We start from the raw sequence: 25,803 nt of genomic DNA on the forward strand, positions 1-25,803 counted from the left end.
TGTGTGTGTGTGTGTGTGTGTGTGTGTGTGTGTGTGTGTGTGTGTGTGTGTGTGTGTGTGTGTGTGTGTGTGTGTGTGTGTGTGTGTGTGTGTGTGTGTGTGTGTGTGTGTGTGTGTGTGTGTGTGTGTGTGTGTGTGTGTGTGTGTGTGTGACCGTGAGCATGCACATCTGAAGGCTCGGTTAACTTTATAAATCACACTCTCTTAGCGGAAACGTTTGCCCTGACACCCACATTCATCCATTAATGAGGTCAATGCAAATTGACTATTATGCTGTATTATCTTGCTGACCAAAGGGTTTCTACGTGAATTGTGTCGTCAAGCGATGAAAAGAATCATCGAGGTGGTAGCAGTGAGGTGAAAATAAGAGATTTTTTCGTGGCCACAGCAGGGATATCATTTATAAGTAAATACACTGCTGCTGCAGGACAATAGTTTACATTTTTTGCAAGTGATCCCAAATAACGCTTTTGGTTTTAATGCTAATGATGATTTGGTCTAGATTATTGATCCACGTCGAGTGGGGTATGCCCGACTGATGGACTGACTTGACCATCAAAAGTATCTTGATTGCCTAAACATATTGTATATAGGAAGACTGTTATTGAAGCGTCATGGACACATCTCTTTCTGTTTACTTTCCTGAGTTGTTGGTTTATGAAGATCCGCAGTAAAACCCAGAAGTTTTGTTGTATCTGTTTTCCGTTGTTTGAACTGTATTAGACTGCACTGTGTTGGGCTTGTGTGGTAGACTGAAAGACTTTGTATATATACAGTTCGAACTCTTGATGTTGAGACTGTAATCAGCACACACACACCCTCACCTCTTTCCTATTCTTTGGTTATTTTTCTTCATGTAGTTTTATTTTAAGTCAAGTCCAGCATGTTCTTTAGTGTTCTTCTCTTTGCTGTTCCTAATGTTGGTGTTTTAATGAAACCCAGAAATGTACCCCAGCTTCCCCCTCCCCTTCCAAACATGACAGAGAAACAGTGGTAGCCTTCATTTGTCATAAAAAATCAAAAGGTGTTTAGTTTCTCCAGTTTGGACTTCTGTTAAAAAAAAAGGGGGCGATCTACGTAGAGAGGACCAGTCTAAATATAAAGGGCCCATTCTGGGGTTAAGAAAACAACAATGTGTACAATTTTGTAAAAAAGTAATTCTTTTATAAAAAAAAATCTGCTAATTCATCCATTTGACCTTTTTGTTTGAGTTCAACTAACAATACCCTGCCTTGTCTAATTATCTTTCCTAGACATGACAGATGAGCTTCGTTTGAATTCAAGACAAGCCACACTTGGCTGTCAACCTGCTCATTTCAAACACCATGGCAGGTTATTACAAGCTGGAAGATGAAGTCCTTCCCAGTTTCCTCTGTGAGTCTATGGACAGCTCCAGTGGCCGTGCCACACTAGGGAATGTGACACTGGGCTCAGGCCCGGGATTGCCAGTGGCTGCCTCCACAGTGGCAAAAATCCGACCCAGTTCGGACAACAGGTGGGAGCTGGCTGCTGCTTGCTGCAGATGTGACTTGTTTGTTGTATCACACAGGCCATTCAGTGTGAGAGTGGATACTGAAATCATTCCAGTTTTTTGGGGGGATTTTTGTCTTTGTTTCATCAATGCTGAGGGTGTTCACACTGAGTCGGCATTCAGCTTTCGGAGCACTGAAAATAATGTAGAGCTGTAAGTATGTTAAAAAGCATCTGTTTTGTGAAATCAGTGCCCTATGCTTTTGCTTTACAGAGAAGATCATTGGAAGTCATATCTGGATGAAAATAAGTTGAAGCAGGCCAGCTCACAGCCATCAGTTGGAGAACAGCCCAAGTTTGCCCTCAGCTTTAAAGATGAATTGTGAGTTTATACTTGCATGTAGATCACATAGCAGAATTTCATTTGTAGTGTTGTCTGAAGTCTTGTATGAGCTAAATCTCATCTTCAGGTTCCTAGAACTGTTTTATTATTGCTTATTTTTCTGTAGACCTTTAGTCTGGGTTTGGATTGACTTCTTTTTGCTGTATTTAAACTGGTGCAGACGTTTGTCACCAAAAGGCAAAAGCTTGTTTTACAATACTGTAATAATTATGTAACTGTGTATATTTATCTTTTTTAAATCAAACCTTGTCATTAGATTATTTTACTGAGTACTTTTACAGTTAAGTGCAGAGGTGAATTCCTTTTTAATACCTCCGCGCAGGTGACAGCCAGGCACCATTATGTTTTCGGGTTGTCTGTGTACTCCATACTGCAACACCCTAAGGGAATTTGGTAGAAAAATTCACTTGTATGATAACATATTCGTGGTCAAAGGCAAAGGTCTCTGTGAACTCAGGAAGCAATTTCTTTGCTTTTCGAATGCGATATCTGCTGAATGCCTTGAGGGAATCCTTTCACATTTGGCACAAACAGTCACTTGGAATCTAAGATGAACTGATTTCGTTGGTTGAAGTTCAAAGGTCAAACGCATGTGACTGCATGTTGTGATGAATGCCACATATCAGGAATGCCCAAAGGGAATTTAATTACATCTTGCACACACATTCATTTAACCTCAAGGATAGACTGATAGAATTTGATGGTCAAAGGTCAAACATCTAGGTCACAGTTAACTACCAAAACCCTTTTTTAACCTAACGGAATTTCTTTAGGTTGAGTACACACGATGAACTGATTTGTTTTTGGTGTCTTGACGGCAAAGGTGAGATCTCCGGAACACCTCAAGGAAACTCTTGCAAATTTAGCAGACATGTTCTCTTGATGAAATGGTCACATGATCGAAGGGCAAGGTTACGGTGGCCTTGGTAAACACGATTTTTGGCCTCTTGAATGTGATATCTCAAGACCGCCTTTAGGGATTTCTCAAAATTTGATCAGTTGTCACTTGGACTCAAAAGTAAAGTTCACGGTGACCTTATATAACTCTGAAAAACAAAAATGATGTAGATGGACTGCACTGGTTGGTCGAGGCGTACAACCACAATGCTGTATTTTGCCTTGTGGACAAGCCTAATTATTATGAAATAATATGTTCTATATTTTACATGTCATTTGTATGTGGTCTTAATTGTTTGCTACGCATCATCTTCACAGGGACAAAGCGGATGACTTCATTGCAGCCCACCGTCTATCAGACATGCTGGTGAAGATTAATCTAGATGACAGCGGATCTCAAAACCAGGGCTCAATTATTCATCTGCATCCTACACAGATTGGTTCAGTCCATGGCTGGCCCGCAGAACTTGGAACAGGTAAAAGCGGCGGCTCCTTTCTAGCTTTAGATTATCCATACTACCCAGCATGAGACTCCGTTAGCCCATTCTTAACTAGAGCACTTGAGATTTACACCAGTAAGCGACCATTGTTCAGATGATCAAGCCCACCTATCAAAGAATTTAATTATGTTTACCAGAGTCACAACCACCACCATCATTCAATAATCCAATCACAACTGAATATCTTTTAAGAGGCCAGGAATGATTGAAGAAAAATCTAAAGACAGAGCCGCACCAGACTCAAACCATGAAAAAAGTTATGTTTTGTAGTCCAAGTAGTGAATATAAAATACCACAATGGACTGGATTAACATGTTCGGGTAAAGCTGTATCGGGATAAAGTCGCATAATTAGCGTACTTTTCTTTATTTTATTGATCTCAGATTTGAAGTGAAAATAAATATTGACAAAAACAGAAGAGAAATGGGGGGAAAAAGAAAAGGAAGGTGCACAGAATTATCTGAGCTGGAGATGCACATCACTGTAAACTCTGTGGAGGTGAACCCTCAGCTGAGCATCTGTGGATACTCGACCTGAGCCTGACGGGAGAAATAAATTGAACACATATTTTTCAATGATACTAATTTAATCTTTTTACTCTTAACAGACCTGTCAACGGGGCTTCTGGCCCTTCCCCAGTATGGACATAAAGACAATCCAGAGGCAAAGGTACCCAATCTTAGTTCCTCTATAATACAGGATTACCTATTATATGTGATGGTTCATTTACAATAATGTATAACCACTTCTGTTCATAGGTCATATTTTTTTTGATGTTCTCTCAACCTGCATCAAAATCAAAGGGGGTCATAATCAGCTATTTATTTGGTATCTTGCATCTTCCAAAGGCTATTTGGGCAGCTGTGGCTGAGGATTTAGAGCGGCCGTTCTCTAATCAGAATGTAAACATATCCTGTTCTAGGGCTGGGTTTTAAAAAACAATTCTCTGATTAAAATTTATCTTCATTTAAATGGCCAATAATGTGGAAAGTACATTTTCTGGGCTTTTTCTATCCGTAATTACTTGAAGGGGGTCAATAGGGACCCTCAAATTATTAAAACAGTCACTCCCCGGACTTTTTCACTTAGTCCATTCTAAAAAATATGTTATTGAAACGTCTCGTTTCGTACCTCCTCTCCGTATGATGTCATCTTGGAATCGCATTCTTCTCTCAGCCCCACCCGGCCGGTACCAGTGCAGCCTCCGAACACACCCTCCCCGCTCCCCACCACCAACACCAACCCTCTACAACGAACGTGACACCAAGCAGACATGTTGCTGAGCTAGCAACAAACGACATTGATGAAACACTGCAGAATGGAGGGATGAAAGGAATAGAATCAGTCCATGGACATTCCTCTTAAGAACCATTCTGGTCTTGAAGAGGATGGACATGGAAATACACATAGCAGCAGTTTTTTTGACTTTAAACCACTGATATAGCATGTTGGGGCAGGGGGTAGGCAGCCTTTACTATCAAAAGAGCCATTTTGCACCCTCTTTCCCTAAATAAAATTTGTCTGGAGCCGCAAAACATATTTGATAACACAGCTTATAAAGTTTTATATATAGTGTGTTCGTACACTCACTATCTGGGAGCACACACTCGCCCACTCGTGGTATTTCATGATTGCCTGATACGATGATGATTAAAAAAATGAATGAATGAATGGAGTGCGGTGACGTCATGATCGAGGCAACAGCCTGTTCCAGAAGCTCCCGGACAACTAGCCAGAAAACATAATTACAATTTCGTTTCCAATCTAAACTACTAACAGCAATTAACCGTGATGACGAGCGTTCGACAAGAGGCAGGAAAGAGGAACAAAAAGACTCCAAATCCCCAACCAGACCAACAAAGTCAAAGTGACTCAGGTAACGAAGAGAGCATGGCGGCGATGCTAGCCGAGCTGCGCACATTCGGTAAGGAGCACTCGGAAGCCTCCAAAGACACCAAAGACTTGTTAGCAAGAGTGGAAACGGCGCTCAGTGAGGTAGCTGAAAGGACGACATAGCTTGAGCAACGAGTGACAGAATACGAATAAAGACTGGGTGCTGCCGAGGATAAGACAGAGCGACACGAAAGAGCCCTTCGCTACCTGCTACAACGAGATGCGAACCTAACAGCAAAATGTGTGGATCTCGTGCCCAGAGCGAGACGCAACAATCTCCGTATATACGGAGTAACAGAAGATAAAGAAAACAACAATATGCTGAGCTACATAAGCGATCTCATCTGAACCTCACTGACATTACCAGAGGATCTGAGTTTAAACAGTGAGAGCACACCGATCTCTGACCATGAAACCGACAGACCGGGGGAGCCCCCCGACTAAGGAATTGGTCATTCAGGAAGCATGGAAACACCGATGAGGAGTGATATACAATGGGCTGAAGATCTTTTTTGACCAAGACTACACGTCTGACATCCAGAAGAAACGTAAACAAGTAAGGGAGGTGATAAAGCAGCTCAAAGAGAAAAACATAAAAGTTCAATCGCCGTTCCCTGCCAAGCTGAAAATTCACCTGAAATCCGGAACGAAGACCTTCATGACACTGTCAGATGCGGCACAAACACTAGCTGAGATCGGTATCCATGTGCACCTGGATGAACGGGAGACGCTCCGGGCGGAACTTTTCGGACTTCAACATCAAACAGAGCGAACGGGATGACCGGTGCAGATCTGAGGAGCTTCCTCCACGGTGATGGCGAGGGAACAAGTGGAAACACAGCGGGTTGTGAGTAGACTTTGAGGGAAATGAAGATTCAGCTCACTTGGTAGGATTAATATGTTCTGGCTAGCTTTATCACAAAAAGTTTATTAACATTAATATGCACCTTTTTGCACTTGTTTTTTGGGGTATTAATGCACTTAGGTTGGGTAAGTGCTGGGGGAGGGGGGAAAGCATGCTTTTCACTTTTTAGTTTTTTTGTAATGTACATGTCGCATCTTTTTGGTTTTTGAATGTCTTATTCTTATTATCTATGGCCATGCTTTTTTATTGTGATACCCTTTATACTACACAGAGCAATGTTCTGTCTTTTTGCCTTATATATGCTATTACATCACAACTCGGAATAGTGGTAGAAATGTGAAGCTCATCTCTTGGAATGTGAAATCCATGAATCACCCTGTGAAGAGGAACAAGGTACTGGCACATTTAGGTCAACTTGGAGTAGGGGTAGCCTTCCTCCAAGAGACCCACTTACAAAGTGCAGATGTTTGAGGTATTCAGAGGAGTTGGTTGGGGAAAGTCTTTCATTCCAAGTTCAACACTAGGGCCAGGGGCGCAGCTATTCTTATACACAAAAGTGTCACCTTTGATAGTGATCATATAATTGCAGACACGAATGGCCGGTTCATCATAGTCACCGGTCATCTTTTCAACAAACCTGTTATTCTCGCCAGTGTATACGCTCCAAACTGGGACGACGGCGCTTTTATTAACTCCTTCTTTTTCTACTCGCCCTGGGGACAATAGCCACCACTTGATTGTTGGGGGTGACTTTAGCTGTGTCTAAAATGGCCACAGCTATTAGTACCTTTATTGAGCAGTACGGAATGGTTGACCCCTGGCGTTTTAACTTCCCTACGGGAAAGGCTTTTTCTTTCTTTTCACCAGTTCACCATACATTTTCTAGGATTGATTATTTTATTCTAGATACGCGGCTTTTCCTGATCATCCTTCCCGATATAAACAGTGGCGCCTGAACTCTCTTCTACTGTCTAATTCTACTTTTGTCAAATTCATCCAAATACATTTTTTTATTGAGATCAATGCATCACCGGAGGTATCTCATAGCACCATAATGGAAGCGCTGAAGGCATACTTGCGAGGCCAAATCATTGGCTGTGCCTCAAATACCAAAAAGGCAAGGATGGCTAAATTGAAAGAGCTTTCTGTAAAAATTTCACAGCTGGACAATCTGTATGCCTCTGCGCTTACTCCAGAGCTTTATCAAAAGCGGATTCACCTACAGACTGAGTTCGATCTAGCCTCTACCTCAGCAGCAGAGCAGCTGTTACTAAAGTCCCGACATTCGTTTTATGAGTTTGGCAACAAAGCAGGCCGGCTTCTCGCTCACCAAGGGCGCCAAACTGCAGCTTCACGCCAGATAACTCAAATTAAGACCACCTCGGGTTCAGTGACCACAGACCACAAGGAGATTAATGATGCCTTTGTAGCGTTTTTATACAAACTTATACTTGTCTGAATATGAGGATGAGGCTTCAGACTCAGTCGTTTTTTCCCGAAATTTGAATCTACCAACCCTTAAAGACTCCCATGAAGATGCCCTTGATTCCCCCTGACACTGGAGGAGGTTTGTGATGCCATCAAATATATGCAATATATATCAATTGGGAATCTCCCTGAAACCCTGAACCAAGCCTCTATCTGTTTCCTACCTAAAAAGGGCAAAGACCCTTGTTGTGCGGGTCTTACAGACCGATTTCCCTTTTAAATGTGGACTGTAAAATTCTCGCTAAGTCCTAAGCTGGTGCTACCTGACCAAACCGGATTTATCCGAGGTTGACATTCCCATTCTAATATCCGGCTCTTAGATATACTACCACCTGTTCGGAGGATTCTGAACTTGTAATTTCCTTAGATGCAAAGAAGGCGTTCGACCGGGTGGAGTGGGAATATTTATTTAAGATCATGAGGAAATTTGGCTTCGGTGATGAATTTATCTCCTGGGTTAAATTGTTGTACGCCTCTCCCTTAGCCTCTGTCCATACTAATGACTCTCACTCAAAATATTTTCCACTACATAGAGGCACGAGACAGGGCTGTCCTATGAGTCCCCTGCTTTTTGCTCTGGCGATTGAACCGCTTGCGGCTTCTATTTGTCAATGCCAGGCAATTGAAGGAACTCGAGGAGACACAACACATAAGCTATCGCTTTATGCCGATGATTTACTTTTTACATTGCTAACCCAGTATCTTCTTTGCCGCACGTACTTTCTACTTTGGAACGATTTGTTCAGGTTACAAACTGAATTTAGAAAAAAGTGAACTTTATCCCATAAACAAAGCAGCTCTCGATATCCCAACCCAAGCCTTCCCATTCAAGAGAGTGTCTTCCCATTTTAAATACCTTGGGGTGGTGGTGCCGCGATCTTTTCCCAAGTTCTATAAATTAAACTTCACACCATTACGGGATCAGTGCAGGTAGGACATAAACCGCTGGCGCACGTTACCTTTATCATTAGCTGGCCGGATCAATCTAATTAAGATGAATATTCTTCCTAGATTTATGTATTTGTATCAATGTATTCCGATTTTCATTCCTAAAAAACACATTCTAAACTCGACCAAATACTATCTGCATTTATATGGGATAGCAAGATCCCCGGATTCGCAGAACTTTTTTACAAAGGCCAAAAAAGTTAGGAGGGATGTCAATGCCTAATTTTCTTCACTATTACTGGGCTTGCAATGTTCAAAAGGTCATAATGTGGGCTAATAGTGGTGCAGATGTGGAAACTCCCGCTTGGGTTAAATTGGAATCTTTGAAATTACAATTCCATTCACTGGTTACAGCCCCTTTGCCTCTTAACTCTGGTTCTTTTAAAAACCCTGTAGTTGCCCACACTGTGAAAATCTGGGTACATTTTCGGAAGCATTTTGGCTTGCAGAGTGCATCCATACAGGCACCTATTCTTGCAAATCATCTTTTAACCCCTTCCAAGTTAGATCTGGCCTTTCGGGCCTGGCATGGTAATGGGATTAGACTTGTTAAGGATCTTTATGTTAACAAGGTGTTTGCCTCATTTGATCAATTGTCAGAGAAATATACGTTGCCCCGTTCCCATTTCTTTCGATATCTACAGATTAGGCACTTTGTACAAAAGGTTTACCACCCTTTCCCAGAGCAACCCCCCAAGCACGCCCTTAGATAGTCTCCTAGGATTTAAGGCTGGTCTCAAGGGCACCATCTCTTGGATTTATGGGGAGATTGACGCGATAAACCCACAGTCTCTGGATAACCTAACGACAATTTGGGAACAAGACCTAGGCCTTTCATTTGCTGATGGTCAGTGGGCTTCAATCCTTGGAGGGGTTCACTCCTCTTCCCCCTGTGCTAGGCACGGTCTAATACAGTTTAAGATAGTTCATCGTCTCCATTTCACCAAAGAGAAATAAGAATATACCCTAATACTGATCCCACATGTGACCGATGTAAGCTAGCCACCGCAACCTGGCTACGTATGTTTTGGCTATGTTCGAGCCTCCAAACATATTGGGAGAAAAACTATTATGTCTAAAACTGCATAATAGTCTAGCTTGCAGTACTTAGGTTGTCCATTAGATATCCCTACCAGCATAAGTCTATAGCAGGGGTCGGCAACCTTTACTTTCAAAAGAGTAAATTTAATAAAATTAAACACAGAACTTTGTAGGGCTATTTGAGTCCTCACCATATTTGTGGAAAATGTATGAAATAAGACGTACCCTATTTTGAAATAACTAAAAACATATAGCTGCAGCCTAATAGCTTAAAATATATATTTAGTTTTAAATGTGAAAACAAAAAGTGAGAGCAGGTCAGGCTGGAGGCGAACACAGAAACTGAAGCTCGGTACAAACCAACTGCAGCTTCTGCTCTGATCAAGAAGCTGATCTCTGAGCAGCTGAGACCATAGAAACTCTGTGTTTTCACTGTTTCCATAGTTAAAAAGCAGCCGGTGAGTCAGTGAGCGGCTTCTTCATGTGAACGAGCTCTGATCTCACTGTGTCTCTCTGAGCGAGTGAGCGGGACAGGGGCGGAGCCTCGGGACCGGTGCGCTATCTTGGGCGCACACACACACACACACACACACACAGACGCACTCACTCGCCCGCTCCTGATACTTCATGACGGCCTGACACGATGATGTTTTAAAAAATGATGTGACTTAGTCAACCACCAACATTTTCGTCTCGTCTCGTCTCGTCTCGTCAACGAAAGTTAAAATAGATTTAGTCATAGTTTTTATTTTCAAAGATCCGTTTTCGTTACGTCTTTGTCTCGTCTTCGTCATGGAAAAAAGATCGTTAACGAATATTTGTCGTCATAGTTTTCGTCAACGAAATTAACACTGTAACCCTCCTATAACCAGTTTACCAAGGTTGGTAAGATATACCTGCCAAATTATATAATATTTTATTCAATCCATTTTATTTATTGTTTTTTTTGTTATTATTATTGAATATTCATAAAGTTCATTGCTCTTTGAAAGAGTTAACCTGCATTATTATGTTTTAATATTATCATTATGTTAGTGGTTATTAAATTGTCTAAAGAAGATGACAATTATATAAGTTATTCTATTATTATAATTTCTGGGACAATATATCATCCTACAAAATTTGTTATCGTGACTGGCCAACTTCAATAATTTTAATAATGCACCAAGTAAGAAGTTTCCTTTCACAATTTACACCTTTTGTTCTCTGAGAATCACTTTCAAGCAAAATTGGTACATACACAAGCACACACAAGCTTGCTCGCTCGCTGTCAATCCAGCAAGGGGATTCCCTGCTGTGTTCTCAAATCTGACAATATGACAAATCGGTGTCAATACCCAGCCCTACCCTCTCCTATCTTATAAAAATCATTGATAAAGTTCCTTCCTTTTTTTCCACACACACTCAGGCCTCTTCAGCCATAGTGGGGAAGGACAATGTGCAGAGTGAAGGAGTGGACAGTGACCATTTCAGTGGCAGCAATTCAAGCTTCCTGGCAAATGAGAGGCTCATGTCTGTGGACAGTATGAACAGTGATATCACAGGTATGACTTGTCTATTTCTGCTAGAATCCTTTCACAGTATCAATTTCTTATTTTACCGAATAGACTTTATACTCACTTGTTATTTTAATTGCAGAAATAACTGTAAAATTGTTCACATGTTTGCAAAGGTTGAGTCCGAATCTTCTGTGTTTGATTCTTAGATGACACTGACTTCAACAATTTGCCTGATGACGAACTGGAGCTTTACTTCAATAAGCTGGTTCCTCCTGCCATGCAGAGAGGCAGAGTGGAGGGCCAGGAGCTTGTCTCAACAGTAAGGCCCAATCTCATTTAACACCTTTTCAAAACCCCTACCCCTTGTTTTTTAGGGTCATCTTGCCCCTTGGAGTAGTGGACATTTTCTCCTGCGAATTGGGACAGCACTTTTTGCCATTCATTCAATGGAAATTGAAAAGCTTGGATGCGCTGCATTATTTCATGTATGAATCAAAAGCACACTGCTTCAGGCTGCTAGTAACATTGCTGCTATACGCTGGTTAAATTCAGTGCATCGTTTACCTTCAAAAAAGGGTGTTGCGACATGACGTTATGTCAAAAAGGTTAGGGTTATTGTGAAAAACAATGACCATCAGACATTCAAACGATATTAAACTAAGATATTATAATTATTATCGTAATTTGTAAATCCTTATTAATGGAGAAAATAAAAAAAATGTGGTCTCTCTCCCATCTTGCCGGTGATTCACAAGGTATTCTGGGAAATTCTCATAGCAGTCAGTTTAAAGTGTGGGTCTGAAAAATCTCTGTACAGCCCTTACACTTGGCCCTCCCTCTTAATCCCAACAGGTATTTGGACAGCCTTCCCCTATACGCAAACACACAAAAGGGAGAAGAAGGGCTAAGGTGTGGGGAGAAGGGGTGAAATGGGATTAGGCCTAAAACCGTTCTCTTGTTTCGTAGACTGTACAGTTTTTTTCCACATAAGAGCAGTACCTGCTGTCAGGAGGTTGCATCTGCTGTCCGCTATTACGGAGCATTTTAATTTAACGTAACTTCTCAATCAGCTCTCATTCACTTAATGTCTCATTCATAGCCTGATGTTACTGATGACCTATTAAACATACCTTCTGCAGAGTCAGTACAGTATAAGCACCACTTCTTTGATAACAATCATCAGGTGAGCCCACTCACTCCCTTTGTGCCAAGTGCTACGTTTATGGACAACAGCTGCTTAAAAATATAGTTTAGTTTCAACTTTTAAAATTCAGTCGTAACTCATGTTTACAATATCTTAAGCCTTTCTTCTTTTTCCATCAAATTGAGCTTCTTTATCCTTTTGGAGATTTTTTGTAATGTTTACTATATCTTCTGCACTTTTATTTCAGGAGGACTTCATGATGCCTGACGTGCGTCTGGCTGCTACAGGTATGGACTCCTGTCCTGCCAGTGATGAGGACACTGAGGATGAGCTGGAATCTGCCAGAAGGAACAATGATGCATCCAGAACACGGCTGCTGTCAAGCACCTCCAGACAACTGGTCAGAAATAAAAAGAAAATTCTCAAACTGTGATAGTTTGTTTAGTAACAAAATATAATGAGCAATATTGATGGCCTTAAAAATTCAGTGTCCGGTATCTTCATATTTTTTTACTAAAATGCACTGTAGAACAACTTTTGCATCATTCAATTTGTGCTTTTACGTTTGTGTATATCAACTTTTGGAACAGGTTGGAGAGAGTAATTGTCCCAGTTTCAGGCCGGGTTTAGAGGGAGGCAGTTCTGATGATGAGTATTTAAGTGGCCGCAGTGGTCCATCTGTGTCAGGGATCGAACACAGACGATCTGCTGAGGGACAGGTCATCAACCCTCCTGTTACAGGTGTGAACTTTGCTTCCTCATCTATTTCTTTTTTGGCTCTCTGGCTTGTTTTTTCTGCCACAGTTCTTATGCCAGACCTTCAAAAGATCTCCTGTTTGTTTTGTGTCCTTGTGTAACTATAGGGGATGGAGGCGGTGGGGATGGGAGCAGTGGGAGTGAGGAAAGTGGAAATTATGCAGGTGCGTCAACCATCCCTCCTCCAACAACTAATGTTCAGACTACTTATGATGCCCTGCGTGGGCTAGGGATTGTGGGCAGCAGTGCTGTTGGTGAAGATGAAGACAAGGATCTCAATAATCTGGTTGGACATGGAAGGAACAGTCTTTCCAGACATACTGAGGTGAGAACTGAGGTGTGCCTACAGACACACTGTAGGCAACTAATTGGTTCAATGAATAGTATATACAATGGTTTTATTCCATATAACAGCAAAGTGTCTCAGTAGACCACCCAAAACAAAAGTGTCTAAGGCTGGATAAAAACACTGATTTCCACATTAATTTCGGTCTAGCGGAACATTACATTACATTCATCAAGTAACAATGCAACCTGCAGTGAGGCTGGTTATCCACCCTTTTGTTCACTTTATAGTATAAATTGCTAGTCCATTTCTTGGTAACACGTAACTACTTGGTGTACACATAACTTTTTACACATATACATGTGTACTGAAAAAAAGCTTCAAATGCTAATTTAATTATTTAGGATTTTAAGAAGTTTTTGATTTTAATAGCACTTTCTCATATACTATAGTTTTTCACTTTGAGACCTGCAGAGTTTTTTTGTCCTTGTGCAGATTGGTCACCGGGTGGGTCCTGTAGGAATAGGGGAGGCAACCTCCTCTTGGGGAATGTCACTGGGAACTCAAAAGCCCTCTCCTGTGAACTGGAGCATGGTGCTGGATCGACAGGAGACACTGGTCAGTACAGATGCCTGACTGTAATTCAACTACAGCTGGTCAACTGGTGGCCATTTTAATAACCCATAAATGTGTTTGTTATTCAGAGGTTGGAATTGGGATGGCGTGTCATCCCAATTCCAACCTGTGTTAAATATTAAATCCATTGATATTATTGTGACTGATGTGGACATCATTGTGGTTCTAATGGGATCGCAGGATGCAATGGAAAGCACGGAGACTGGGCCAACTGTTGACCGATTTTTGGATTCAGTCTACCTGAGAAATAGAGCTGGACTCCGAAGACCCCAAGATGTTGCAAATATGACTTTCTCCCATCTTCAAGGCACTCAGGGGAGTTTCCACCTCTCCCAGGTACACATTACATACAGGACTAGGTGAAATAAGTGATTTGCAAAGATCTGATGCAAATCACTTATTTCTGTCTGTTACACATAATTACAGTTTGATAAAGTTTTGCTTCTATTTCCACTCTGAAGTCCTTGCAGAATTAGTTGAACATACATCTAACTCATTTCAAAATTTATTTCAGAAGTAAGACAATGGTATTGGCACAATGTAAAATGGTTATTCAGCTCTTCCTTTCTTCTTGTCCACCTTCTTTCAGGTATTGCTCCCAGAATTTTGTGACAAGGATGGGGACGACAACGATGATTATGATCACAGTGGAGTAGATGAACCTGATAGTGCCAGACCCTCCTTAGGCTTGAGAGGAGGGCCTTGTGGGGATGTTACTACTGCAGAGGCATCAGGTGGTACCAGTGAGGATGACACAAATCCTCTCTCCACCTCCCTGGAACCCAAGTATTTCTCCCAGAGCTTCCACCAGGAACAAGAAGATTCAGATGAGTGGAATCACTGTCCAGACAACCTGGAGCTGGAGTTTCAACAAGGCAAGCTGCCTTTTTCTTCTCAATGTTCAGATCAGAAGCTGTTTACTTACAATTTACTTAAGCTCCTTTCAGACATGCACTGAACTCCAGAGATCCACCGCAGCTTCTATGGAGGAGGTGTATGTGTGGAAGCAAATGTCAGAGTGAGAGGCTCCAGACTTTTTGTGGACTTTGACCCCCTAGTATAAAATCTACAAGAAGTCTGCAGAAGTCAATTTGAGAACGCAGCAGAGATTCCCACTATCACTGTGAGTGAGGGGGGGGGGGGGGGGGATGATGCTTCTCACATTTATAAAAATAAATGTAAAGGAAACAAATATATTGTTGTGCAACAGTACGTAAAAAGTGTTACCATAGAATGGTGTGTCTTTAGGCACTCAATAAATTTGGTTATCAAAATAAAATGTAAAACATTAATATTTAAAATATTAATATTAAATCATAACTTTAATTGGTTAAAGTTCTCGCGGGGCACCACCCTTCATAGAAGGGAAAAGATAGCCAATTGATTGATTAAGATCAGTCTCATTTAGATCTAGTTCAATTAGAAATCTCAATATTTTACCATTAAAGATTATATAATGAACAATGAAGGCTATGGAGTTCTTAACAGTGTAACAGTTGGCAAGATTCACTTATGCAATATTAATGACAGAACATTTGTGAAAGAAGAACATTTATTATGAACATAATAAAGTATAAAAACACAAATTACTAAACAATCAAACTAACTAACAAGGAATTGTGTGAGTGTGTGTGTGAATGTAAATTAGCATGCTTTAAAAATGGTCCCTAAGATAAGAGCCCCCCTCCCCCCTTCTTCTGAGGTTGCTTTATGGGGGTAGGTTTAATTAGGTGGAGACTATGCGTGTGTCTGTGTAGATGTTAATCAGATAATGCAAGAGTCAGAGAGACCTACAAAGGAGGCCTATGAAGGGCCTAACTAACAATTACTTTCAAATAACTTGTTGCCACAATATCACAACACATATCAAACTTATAAACACACACCGATCAAATAAACAGTCTTGCTTAGCGTAGTATAATTATTAAGCCCAGATTATGTTACCAGTCCGAGGGAAAGGGGAAAAGAAGTTGCAGTCCAGTTGCAGTTCTGTGACGTCTCCTGGGTTGGTGGTCGTAGAGTTCTGCATTCGCGATTCTGTCGAGCCGTGTGCTCAGATGCTGGTTGAAGTTCTCCTGCAGGACATCGCGTCGCTACGAGGAGTTTTGTAGAGCTTGAAGGGCGAGGAGATTTCCTTGAGAGGGGTGAGCTGGGAGCTGCACCTCTGACCTCCGGTTGTGGGTTGGATAGAGAGAGATAGCCTTCCGCCCTCGGCGTGATGGAAGAAGAGAGGCTGTAGCAGCCTTCCGCCTTCGAAGGATTGTAGAAAGAGAGAGAGAGAGGGGAGACCTCTCCTTATATTGGCCCCGGTGACCTCACAGGTCTTGGACCAGAGTGACCAATAGGAGTGACCCCCCCAGGTTCTTGACACCTTTGTGTGATATTGCCCAAATCCCAGGACATGCAGCATCCTGTTACATCCTCTGGGAGACTGAGTTCATTGACTGTCTTAAGACAAAGGGAACATGTGGCACTCTGGGAGACTGAGTTCACTCCAGAACATGCGGCTCCCTTGTTTCAAGTTTGACTGAAGGGAGGCCTGTGGTTTGCACAAAAACCATGTCCCAACAATATCCAGGTTAAAAGGCATTGTCATGGATTTTCAAGATAGACAAAGATGTCAAGAGACTTTGTTTTAAGAGCCGCGATGGTGTTGATGTGCTGTAAACAAAATCACGTGATCTCTGCATCAGAATTAACACATTACATCCTGCTTCTGCCTGCTGCACCACCTCTCCCCTGATTCATTACATTACATGTCATTTGGCTGACGCTTTTGTCCAAAGCGACTTACAATTAGTACACTCAACATTTATGAGGGGCCATTTAGGGGTTCAGTATCTTGCCAAGGACACTTCGGCATGCAGATGGGTGAGAGTGGGGTTTGAACTGGCAACCTTCTTGTTGGAGAGCCACCACTCTAACCACTAGTCCACACCACCGGCCACATGATTCCTATGGAGGTTTTTTTGCGGTTGTACACGTCTAAGCAGAGAACCCTGTGTTGTTTATATGTGAAAGGCAAACTGCGGAGAAAGTTTGGACCCAATTCTCCGGAAATCCTCTGTAGGACATTTCTGAACTACTTACTAAAGCCATTTAGTTAATACTCGTTGCCTTTCCACAAGGATATGGAGTTGCTAGCTAGTGGGAAAAAGTTATAGTTACAGTGCCTTGCATAAGTATTCACCCCCTTTGGACTTTTCTACATTTTGTCATGGTATAACCGCAGATTAAAATTTATTTCATCGTGAGTTTATGTAATGGACCAACACAAAATAGTGCATCATTTGGAAGTGGGGGGAAATATTACATGGATTTCACAATTATTTACAAATAAAAATCTGAAAAGTGTTGAGTGCATATGTATTCACCCCCTTTACTGTGAAACCCCTAACAAAGATCTGGTGCGACCAATTGCATTCACAAGTCACATTTGCAAGTCACATAATTAGTAAATAGGGTCCACCTGTCTGCAATTTAATCTCAGTATAAATACACCTGTTCTGTGACGGACTCAGAGTTTGTTGGAGATCATTACTGAACAAACAGCATCATGAAGACCAAGGAGCTCACCAAACAGGTCAGGGATAAAGTTGTGGAGAAATATGAAGCAGGGTTAGGTTATAAAAAAGTATCCAGAGCTTTGAACATCTCTCTGAGCACCATAAAATCCATCATAAGAAAATGGAAAGAATATGGCACAACCGCAAACCTACCAAGAGGAGGCCGTCCACCCAAACTGAAGAGTCGGACAAGGAGAAAATTAATCAGAGAAGCAACCAGGAGGCCCATGGTTACTCTGGAGGAGTTGCAGAGATCCACAGCTGAGGTGGGAGAATCTGTCCACAGGACAACTATTAGTCGTCTACTCCACAAATCTGGCCTTTATGGAAGAGTGGCAAGAAGAAAGCCATTGTTGAAAGGGATCCATAAAAAATCCCGTTTGGAGTTTGCCAGAAGCCATGTGGGAGACACAGCAAACACGTGGAAGAAGGTGCTCTGGTCAGATGAGACCAAAATTGAACTTTTTGGCCTCAATGCAAAACGCTATGTGTGGCGAAAACCCAACACTGCCCATCACCCTGAGCACACCATCCCAACAGTGAAACATGGTGGTGGTAGCGTCAGGCTGTGGGGATGCTTCTCTTCAGCAGTTACAGGGAAACTGGTCAGAATAGAGGGAAAGATGGATGGAGCCAAATACAGGGAAATCCTTGAAGAAAATCTGATGCAGTCTGCAAAAGACTTGAGACTGGGGCGGAGGTTCATCTTCCAGCAGGACAATGACCCTAAACATACAGCCAGAGCTACAAAGGAATGGTTTGGATTAAAGAATGTTAATGTCTTAAAATGGCCCAGTCAAAGCCCAGACCTCAATCCAATAGAGAATCTATGGCAAGACTTGAAGATTGCGGTTCACAGACGGTCTCCATCCAATCTGACTGAGCTTCATCTTTTTTGCCAAGAAGAATGGACAAACCTTTCCATCTCTAGATGTGCAAAGCTGGTAGAGACATACCCCAAAAGACTTGCAGCTGTAATTGCAGCGAAAGGGGGTTCTACCAAGTATTGACACAGGGGGGTGAATACTTATGCACCCAACAGATGTCAACTTTTTTGTTCTCATTATTGTTTGTGTCACAATAAAATTTATTTTGCACCTCCAAAGTACTATGCATGTTTTGTTGATCAAACGGGAAAAAGTTTATTTAAGTCTATTTGAATTCCAGTTAGTAACAGTACATAATGGAAAAAGTCCAAGGGGGGTGAATACTTATGCAAGGCACTGTATAGGGGAGATTCCCTTTCAGAGAACATTGGGTTGTAAAGTTCCAAAGTTGTTGCTTCTACTACATTCTAGTGCCACTATTCCATCATATTCACTGATCTTAATTATTGTATATTATAATGAGTTTACAATATTGTAAAGGAAATAGGAATTGGAAATCTAAGAATGCACTTTCACTCTTTTTCACACAAAGCAGAATCGAATAACTAAACTTCAGAGTGAACAAAACATTTAAATGTATGCATGAAATGAATGATGTGCAAAAAATAGATATGATTAGCGCACACACACCGGTCCCGGGGCTCTGCCCCCCGCCCCCACTCACAAGCTCAGACGCACAGTGATATCAGAGCTCGTTCACCTGAAGCAGCCGGTCACTGACTCACCGGCTGTTTCTCTGGTCTCAGCTGCTCAGAGATTAGCGCCGCAGCTTCTTGATCGGAGCAGAAGCTGCATTTGTTTTCTACCGAGCTTCAGTTTCTGTGTCCGCCTCCAGTCTGACCTGCTCTCATTTTTGTTTTCACATTTCGCCAACTAAAATATATCTTTTTAAGATATTACGCTGCAGTTATATGTTTTTATTTATTTCAAAATAGGGCACTTCTTATTTCATACATTTCCCACAAATATGGGGAGGATTCAAATAGCCCTGCATAGTTCTGTGTTTAATTTATTTCAAAGTAGGCCTACACTTACCTCTGTATTTCCTCTCCTCTTCATAAGAGTTTGGTGTTTTCCTTTGTTGTAACAGGTAAAAATAGCAATAAAATGTCAACAGTTTTCTTTATTGTCGTTCTATAATTTCATAAATGCATTAGATTTGTTATCAAATATGTTTTACGGCTCCAGACAAATTTTATTTGGGGGAAGACTAAAACTAAGAAGGATAAAAATGACTAAATGTTACTAAAAATAATATGCATTTTCGTCTTAAGACTAAGACTTAATCCAAAAATAGCTGCCAAAATTAACACTGCAACATTGTTTGTGTCTTTAGGTGCCAGAACCACTCATAATGTTGTGTACCAGAATGAAGAAGGGCAGTGGGTGACAGACCTGGCTTATTACTCCTCCTTTGAGAAAGAGGTTGATGGGAAGACCTCAGAGACTGCTGGCCAGTTTCATACTGAGGACTTTGTTGATCCCAGTAAGTTAACAGCACTACTATAATACAATGTCATTGTTTACTTTCTTTTTAGTTTTTTTGCAAAAAATGTGTGAATTGTGTGTTCTGGCCCCTTTTTTCCTCCTTTACAGGTAGTGCTTTGGAAAAGTTAGCTAAAGATGAAGAGGAGTTTGAAAAAGAGCACCAGTTCATTCAGGTAAACATACACATAGGGCTGGGCAATTGATTGAAAATGTATCGAAACCAACATTAATAACCTCTAACCGATTTAATCTTGCTCATTCACTCCGTTGGGTTTCTACTATGCTCATTTTATCATTGCACCCCCGGGTACCTTGTACCATGAGGTATAACCCTGCCGTATGTCCTGCCTCCTTACTCCCCCGCTGATCTTAGCTCCTTTTACACTTCAACAATGAACATCTTGACTAATCAAAAGTTAGGACAAATACAGGACTTGAAGTTTACATTGTGTTTGTTTGATTTGCTCTAGAGTTAATGAGACATGCATTTAAACACATTGGGAAAAAAATCCAACCTTTTGTGCGCATGAAGCTTACTTGCTATACATAACACGAGACGTGACATGAACAATCCGGATTCATGATCTGAAACCATAGATCTATAACTAAATAAATGTGTCATGAGCGACAGAAACGTGCAGACACACACACTCACACACTCCTGCAGACAGGAGAGAAGTGTTGATGACGAAACGGTGTTTTAACTATATTGATACAGAAGAAGCAATGCCCTATTTATCCATGAACAGAAATAGGAATTCAGCAGTTTTTTTTCTAAAGAGCAGTTCTACTGTTGTCACTACGGAAAATGAATTTGAACAAATTTGATTTATTATTCAATTAAACATAAATTAATGAATGAATGGATGAGAAATCATTTATTGTAGTTTGTTTGTCAAATTGTACCCTAAAAACTTCTACAACTCTTGACTTGCATTAAATGTGAAGCACAGACTTGATTTGTTAATGTTCTTCAAATAGGAAGAGAAGATTGAACTGATCAACAGCAGCACCTTTCAGAGTGACTCATTGTGGAAGGTCCCCAGCAACAGCCTGATGAGGGCTTCCCAGGTCACTTCTGAATTTAATCAGGGAGACCAGAGCTACCTGCGGCTTTCTTTAGGAGAGTTTTTTGGACAACGCTCTGAAGCCCTGGGCTGTTTGGGCAGCATTAGTGATGTGGATGGAACTAAACGGGTAATTGATCTGCTTGCTTAAATTGCTTATTGATATTGAAAAATAAAATTGTACCTCCTCGGCTAATAATTTAAGTTATTTAAACATAAATCTATAGTTGAGGTTTTCATCAACATTGTAAAGTGCATTAAAAGTTTGTTTTTTGTTCTATAGCCGTCCTTTGGCTACATTATTACCTCTCCAGAGAAGAGGGAACCATTTCCCCTCATTAACCCCCAAAGAGTCGTAACATCGCCTCACATTGACACCATGGAGCTCAGTGAAGGAGACAAAACACTCAACCCAGGTGTGTCCACCGTGTTTCTGTGGCTGAATGATTATTTCAGAATCATAGAATAGTACCTAATGTTGTATTTCTTTTCAATGACGAACTGTTTTTTTTTTTTATTTTACATGCAGAGGACCTAGAGAAAACTCTTGAGGCTCCAGGTGAAATGATTTCACCAAAAGGTGATATTGATCAAGAATCCAGTGAACAGGAGGTATGAGTATGTTATTTATATTTTTATGTCATATATTTTATATTTAAATATTTCTCTAGGGTTACACTAACATCTTCATAGCATTCCGGTGTTTCCTCTAGATTTATTAACAATCTCTTGGCAGTGCTACTGCATTGTGACACATCACTCCACACTACTCAACCAGTGATTCTTCCCCGCCACTCTTTTTCCAACTACTTACCTGTAGCATATCTTTATTATGCCATTTTGAATTACTTTCTTTTTCCTTTATAAGTTATGTGACTTTTTTTCAACATGTTTAAATACTATTCTGTAGCAAATCAAACAAGCACATAGTAGCCTGTAAATTACCTAATAACTTCTGATTAGTGTTGGTGTTAATTGTTAGAGTGTAAAGTGCGTGCAGGTCAGCAGGGGAATTGGGGGAGGACACTCGGACAGGAGACTCCAACATAGTGAAAAAATACAGGGCTTATAATTTGAGGCAGGCCACTTTTGCCAAATTAATGTAGTGGAAAACCTGCATTCTGACATGAGATCATTTCACGTCTTTAGGACCATTCTGTTAGTGCTGCATTACCTGACCACAGTGAAGGCTCTCCAGAGTCAATCTTGGGTAGTCAAACCGGTGCCACCCTGGACAACAACAGCAGTCACTTGATGCTGAGTATCAGCACCATTGCTTCAGCCATTGCTGATGCATCGATCAGCACTGACCCATCACAGCTGGCTGCCATGATCATGGCGCTCTCCAAGAAGAGTAAGATGAGGAATCAACCCATGGATTCAGTCCCCTCTAACAGCACAGAGGATCAACATTCAGCTGAAAATGTAAAGCTTTGGATATATATATATTTGTTATCATTATACATATTTTTGAAGTAACGTTTGTTAGTTTGTATATGTTGCTCATTTCCATGCACAGCAAAAGTGTTCTCAGTCCTTTCTGGTGTTATGACATAAATGCTTACCAATTTGTTAATTCTAAAAATTTAATCCCAGCATTCCATCCTTTGAACTATTTTGTTTCTTTGAATAGCTTTAATTATTCTGTTACTGTACTGTTTCAATATAACAAACCCTAAAACATGTTCTGGTTTACTTATAAACACCCTTCTGTCGAACTTGACAAAGAAAATGTACTCCTTGTGGTGACTGACGTTAAATACTAATTCTGTTATTATGAAGCATAATTTCCTCAGTTCTCTTTTAAATGTTCCTCTTAAAATGAATGTTAAATTTAAAGAACACTACTTGCCTCTACATAGATCCTCTATGAACCAGATGAGAGTGCCATGTTGGACACACTGCAGACAAGAACCTATGTTGGAGAGCCAAGTGCCTTTGATCTGGAGAAGTACCTGAAAACGACTGATGTCTCTTGCCCCAGTGATGCCTCTTTCGCACAAACTACCTTTGACCTGACCAGATGGGCGCACAACCTCAGTACGAACCCTCAAACAGGATATCCAGCGGACCAGAACAACTCATTTCAGCGAGTGTACAGTGAGACTCAAAAGAAGGCATCTGCAGTCTCACTTTCAAATTCATTATCGCCAGGTAATAGTGTATCAAAAAGAAGCCCTCTTCCTTGTCCCCACACATCTTTCAGCTCAGCTGGGATGTCTATGAGATCGGGACCATCTTCAATGCTGAAGATTCCTGCCAACAAAACGGCAGCTTGTGATAGAACAATTTCTTCTGCAACCAAGACTTGTGGATCCACAGGCAGCACGTCCACAGATAATGGAGTAAAGGCAGGAGAACAAAAGCCACCAGGAAAAAACAATACTGGGTATTCTTTAGATGCAAAACAAAAGAGTGATGACAACTCTTCTTCCTCAACTGGCTTGCCTAGAACCTTCCCAGGATGGAGGAAAGGGCAGTCAGGTCTGCCCTACCTTAAAGGTTGCTCTCCCCCGTCTCAGGGGATGAGGACTGCAGGCCAGCAGCATCAGGACAGACTGAGTAATTCTCTGCAGAAGAAACCACTATCCAGGAATATTGTGGGAACTCCACTACCTTGTAGCTCTGAGGAGAAAAAAAACGTTGGCTCCCCTTCCCAAAAGATCTGGTCATCAGTAGAACCTGCATCAGGTAAATAAGCAGATATATTGTACATTGTTGGCAGGTATTGCCTGGCTTGATCATCATAATGAACTAATTTGTTGATTGATTGGATTGACTTTGTTTCTCAGAACTCCCGAAGGGTTTTTCAGAGCCATGTGGGGAGGAGACGCAGTGTAACTTCAGACCATCCACTTCTCCACTCACCCACTCCTCTCCAAGTCAGACCTCCATTCCCAGTGCTAATGGGTATTTAATCACATCGTTTCTGCAGATTGTATTACTGTCAGCTATATTATGAAATGGTAATTTTCAAATAAATGTAACCCAAATTAATTGGTTACAGTATTAGACAAGAAAGGAGATGCCATATTTCTTAAATATTTACTCTGTTGTCTCTGGTTTGATTCTGTTGTTAAGCTAATGCTTTTAACTAACATATGCAGGATGTAAGCATTTTGAGCCATTAATCACTCTGCCTTTACATTGTCACCTTCATCCTCCAGTGAATGTCTGACGGACAAACGTCCAGGTCTTGACCTCTCTTCTCAGTCAACCTGCTCAAGCCCTAGTCTCAGCAGGCTCACATACATCTCCATGAATGATGGCACTGTCATACCAACTCCTGAGAGACAAAAGGTAATATACAATATAGTGTATTTTCATCTGTGTTGAAAAAAAAATGTCAACACAGTAGTAATCATTTTAAGACATAGGACAAGATGTAAAATATCAATTGTATCTGTTACAAGTAAGGCCAATGTCTTCTTTGTTTTACTCTACAGAACAATTGCACCATGGCACTGAGCACCACCATCATCAGATTCAGTCCAACTCCACCTGTGGGACCTGATGAACAGTCTAACCTTGATATTCCTTGCTCATCTAAAAGCATAGATCAGCTGCAACCACAGCATTCTAAAAGTCTGGACCCTCTACCAGCAACGCAATGTAAAACACAAGAGCCGTCACGTAGTGGTTCTGCCCTGAGCTGTACTCGCAGTCAGAGTGAATGTAACTACCACTGTGCCAGGGACAGGACCAGTGATCTTTCAGCAGGTTGTAGGACCCACAGGCACCTCTCTGAATCCAATGTAAGGCAGCTCACCAAAGTGGACTCAGGTTATTGTAGCAATCTGAACATTCAGCAAACTAGACGCATCCCAGCTCCTCAGAGCTCCCAGCAATGGGGAGCTGCTAGCTCAGCGTTGTCATCTGTCATCTATGCTGGTGGCCTTGGCGTTCCTCTGTCCTGCTCATCAGAGGGTTTTCACTATGTGCCCATCCCCAGCTTTAAGCCCCAGTGCACTGGTTTTATTGACCTTCCCCACCAAGGAGATGTGCAGTCCCTCCTTACTGGATGCTCTCTCTATAACTCCCAGCTGGCTCAGCATTATTTGGGATCTGAAGCTCCATTACATCCTGGTGCTTATCCTGTGGGACCAACAGGAAGTGGTCTCTACAGTGTGTCCTCTACAGGCATGTCCCTTTTCTATCCACTTTTTATTTATTTATTTTATTTAATCTCTATTTAGTCAGGCAGTCACATTGAGATCAAGATCTATTTTGCAAGAGAGGCTTGAGAACAAGTAACATTCACGATCAGCATTAAAAATTAAACCCGAGCAACAGGAAAATAACACCATAAAAATAAATTCATCAAAACCGTAACAGTGAACTGTAAAGGAAACTGAGTTTGATTTAAAATTTCTGGGTTAGTTGAATATGTATTTTGAATGAGTGACCTATCTAGCCAAATTCCTAGATTTTTGTAAGGGTCCGTTTGAGTGATATGGGTACCGTTTAATGTTTAAGAGTGGAATGAATACAACCAGTAGAAAACATAATACATTTCCTACTGTATCTGCATTTAGAACCAGTTATGATTATGCAACTTAATAGTCATTATGCTATGTCTGAAAAATAATACATTACCAGGAAATATAACTGTCATACAAATAATTTTGAAACACATGATTAAACTATCTGCGTCCTATATTTTTTTTTTTTCAGGCACATCCAATAATGATCCAACAGTGAGACACACCCATCCACCATCAGGGCCTCTGGAAATTTCTGCTGCTGCTGGCTCTCTTCGCCTCCCCAGACTCCATCAGAATCAACAGGACATAGGTATAATAGCGAAACCTTACAGTCACCATGATGCAGAGCCACTTGGGACAGGTGGACTTGAAGAACTGAGAGGTAGCAATGGTTTTGGCATTTATAAAAATACCCTCTTGTACATATTTCAATGTATTTTTCAGATATATTAGAGAATCTGAGGAGACGTTTAAGAAATGTCAAT

The 25,803-nt window shown here is 41.2% G+C and overlaps 1 protein-coding gene across 9 annotated transcripts in view; it reads left to right on the forward strand.

Annotated features, from left to right (window-relative positions):
* cep192 (centrosomal protein 192) overlaps nucleotides 1–25,803 on the forward strand; it is a 63,882-nt gene that overhangs the window by 6,915 nt on the left and 31,164 nt on the right. For 5 of the 9 annotated variants that reach the window (XR_008339834.1, XM_053431888.1, XM_053431887.1 and 2 more), the window contains exons 2-24: nucleotides 1,254–1,495; nucleotides 1,745–1,852; nucleotides 3,089–3,246; nucleotides 3,878–3,939; nucleotides 10,914–11,049; nucleotides 11,211–11,323; nucleotides 12,396–12,548; nucleotides 12,739–12,889; nucleotides 13,012–13,229; nucleotides 13,686–13,808; nucleotides 14,007–14,162; nucleotides 14,416–14,701; nucleotides 19,616–19,765; nucleotides 19,876–19,940; nucleotides 20,749–20,964; nucleotides 21,118–21,250; nucleotides 21,364–21,446; nucleotides 21,984–22,259; nucleotides 22,697–23,525; nucleotides 23,627–23,744; nucleotides 24,002–24,134; nucleotides 24,281–24,974; nucleotides 25,509–25,700. Coding sequence is in view for 8 of the 9 variants with exons in the window: in XM_053431888.1 (XP_053287863.1) it covers nucleotides 1,326–1,495; nucleotides 1,745–1,852; nucleotides 3,089–3,246; nucleotides 3,878–3,939; nucleotides 10,914–11,049; nucleotides 11,211–11,323; nucleotides 12,396–12,548; nucleotides 12,739–12,889; nucleotides 13,012–13,229; nucleotides 13,686–13,808; nucleotides 14,007–14,162; nucleotides 14,416–14,701; nucleotides 19,616–19,765; nucleotides 19,876–19,940; nucleotides 20,749–20,964; nucleotides 21,118–21,250; nucleotides 21,364–21,446; nucleotides 21,984–22,259; nucleotides 22,697–23,525; nucleotides 23,627–23,744; nucleotides 24,002–24,134; nucleotides 24,281–24,974; nucleotides 25,509–25,700 (4,723 nt within the window). In the remaining variant the exon portion in view is untranslated. The remainder of the gene's footprint in view (nucleotides 1–1,253; nucleotides 1,496–1,744; nucleotides 1,853–3,088; nucleotides 3,247–3,877; nucleotides 3,940–10,913; nucleotides 11,050–11,210; nucleotides 11,324–12,395; nucleotides 12,549–12,738; nucleotides 12,890–13,011; nucleotides 13,230–13,685; nucleotides 13,809–14,006; nucleotides 14,163–14,415; nucleotides 14,702–19,615; nucleotides 19,766–19,875; nucleotides 19,941–20,748; nucleotides 20,965–21,117; nucleotides 21,251–21,363; nucleotides 21,447–21,983; nucleotides 22,260–22,696; nucleotides 23,526–23,626; nucleotides 23,745–24,001; nucleotides 24,135–24,280; nucleotides 24,975–25,508; nucleotides 25,701–25,803) is intronic. The other 4 variants (XM_053431890.1, XM_053431891.1, XM_053431893.1 and 1 more) reach the window with 4 other exon arrangements.

The sequence above is a fragment of the Pleuronectes platessa genome, chromosome 10 (assembly GCF_947347685.1).
Source record: "Pleuronectes platessa chromosome 10, fPlePla1.1, whole genome shotgun sequence".
Classification (NCBI taxonomy): Eukaryota; Metazoa; Chordata; class Actinopteri; order Pleuronectiformes; family Pleuronectidae; genus Pleuronectes; species Pleuronectes platessa.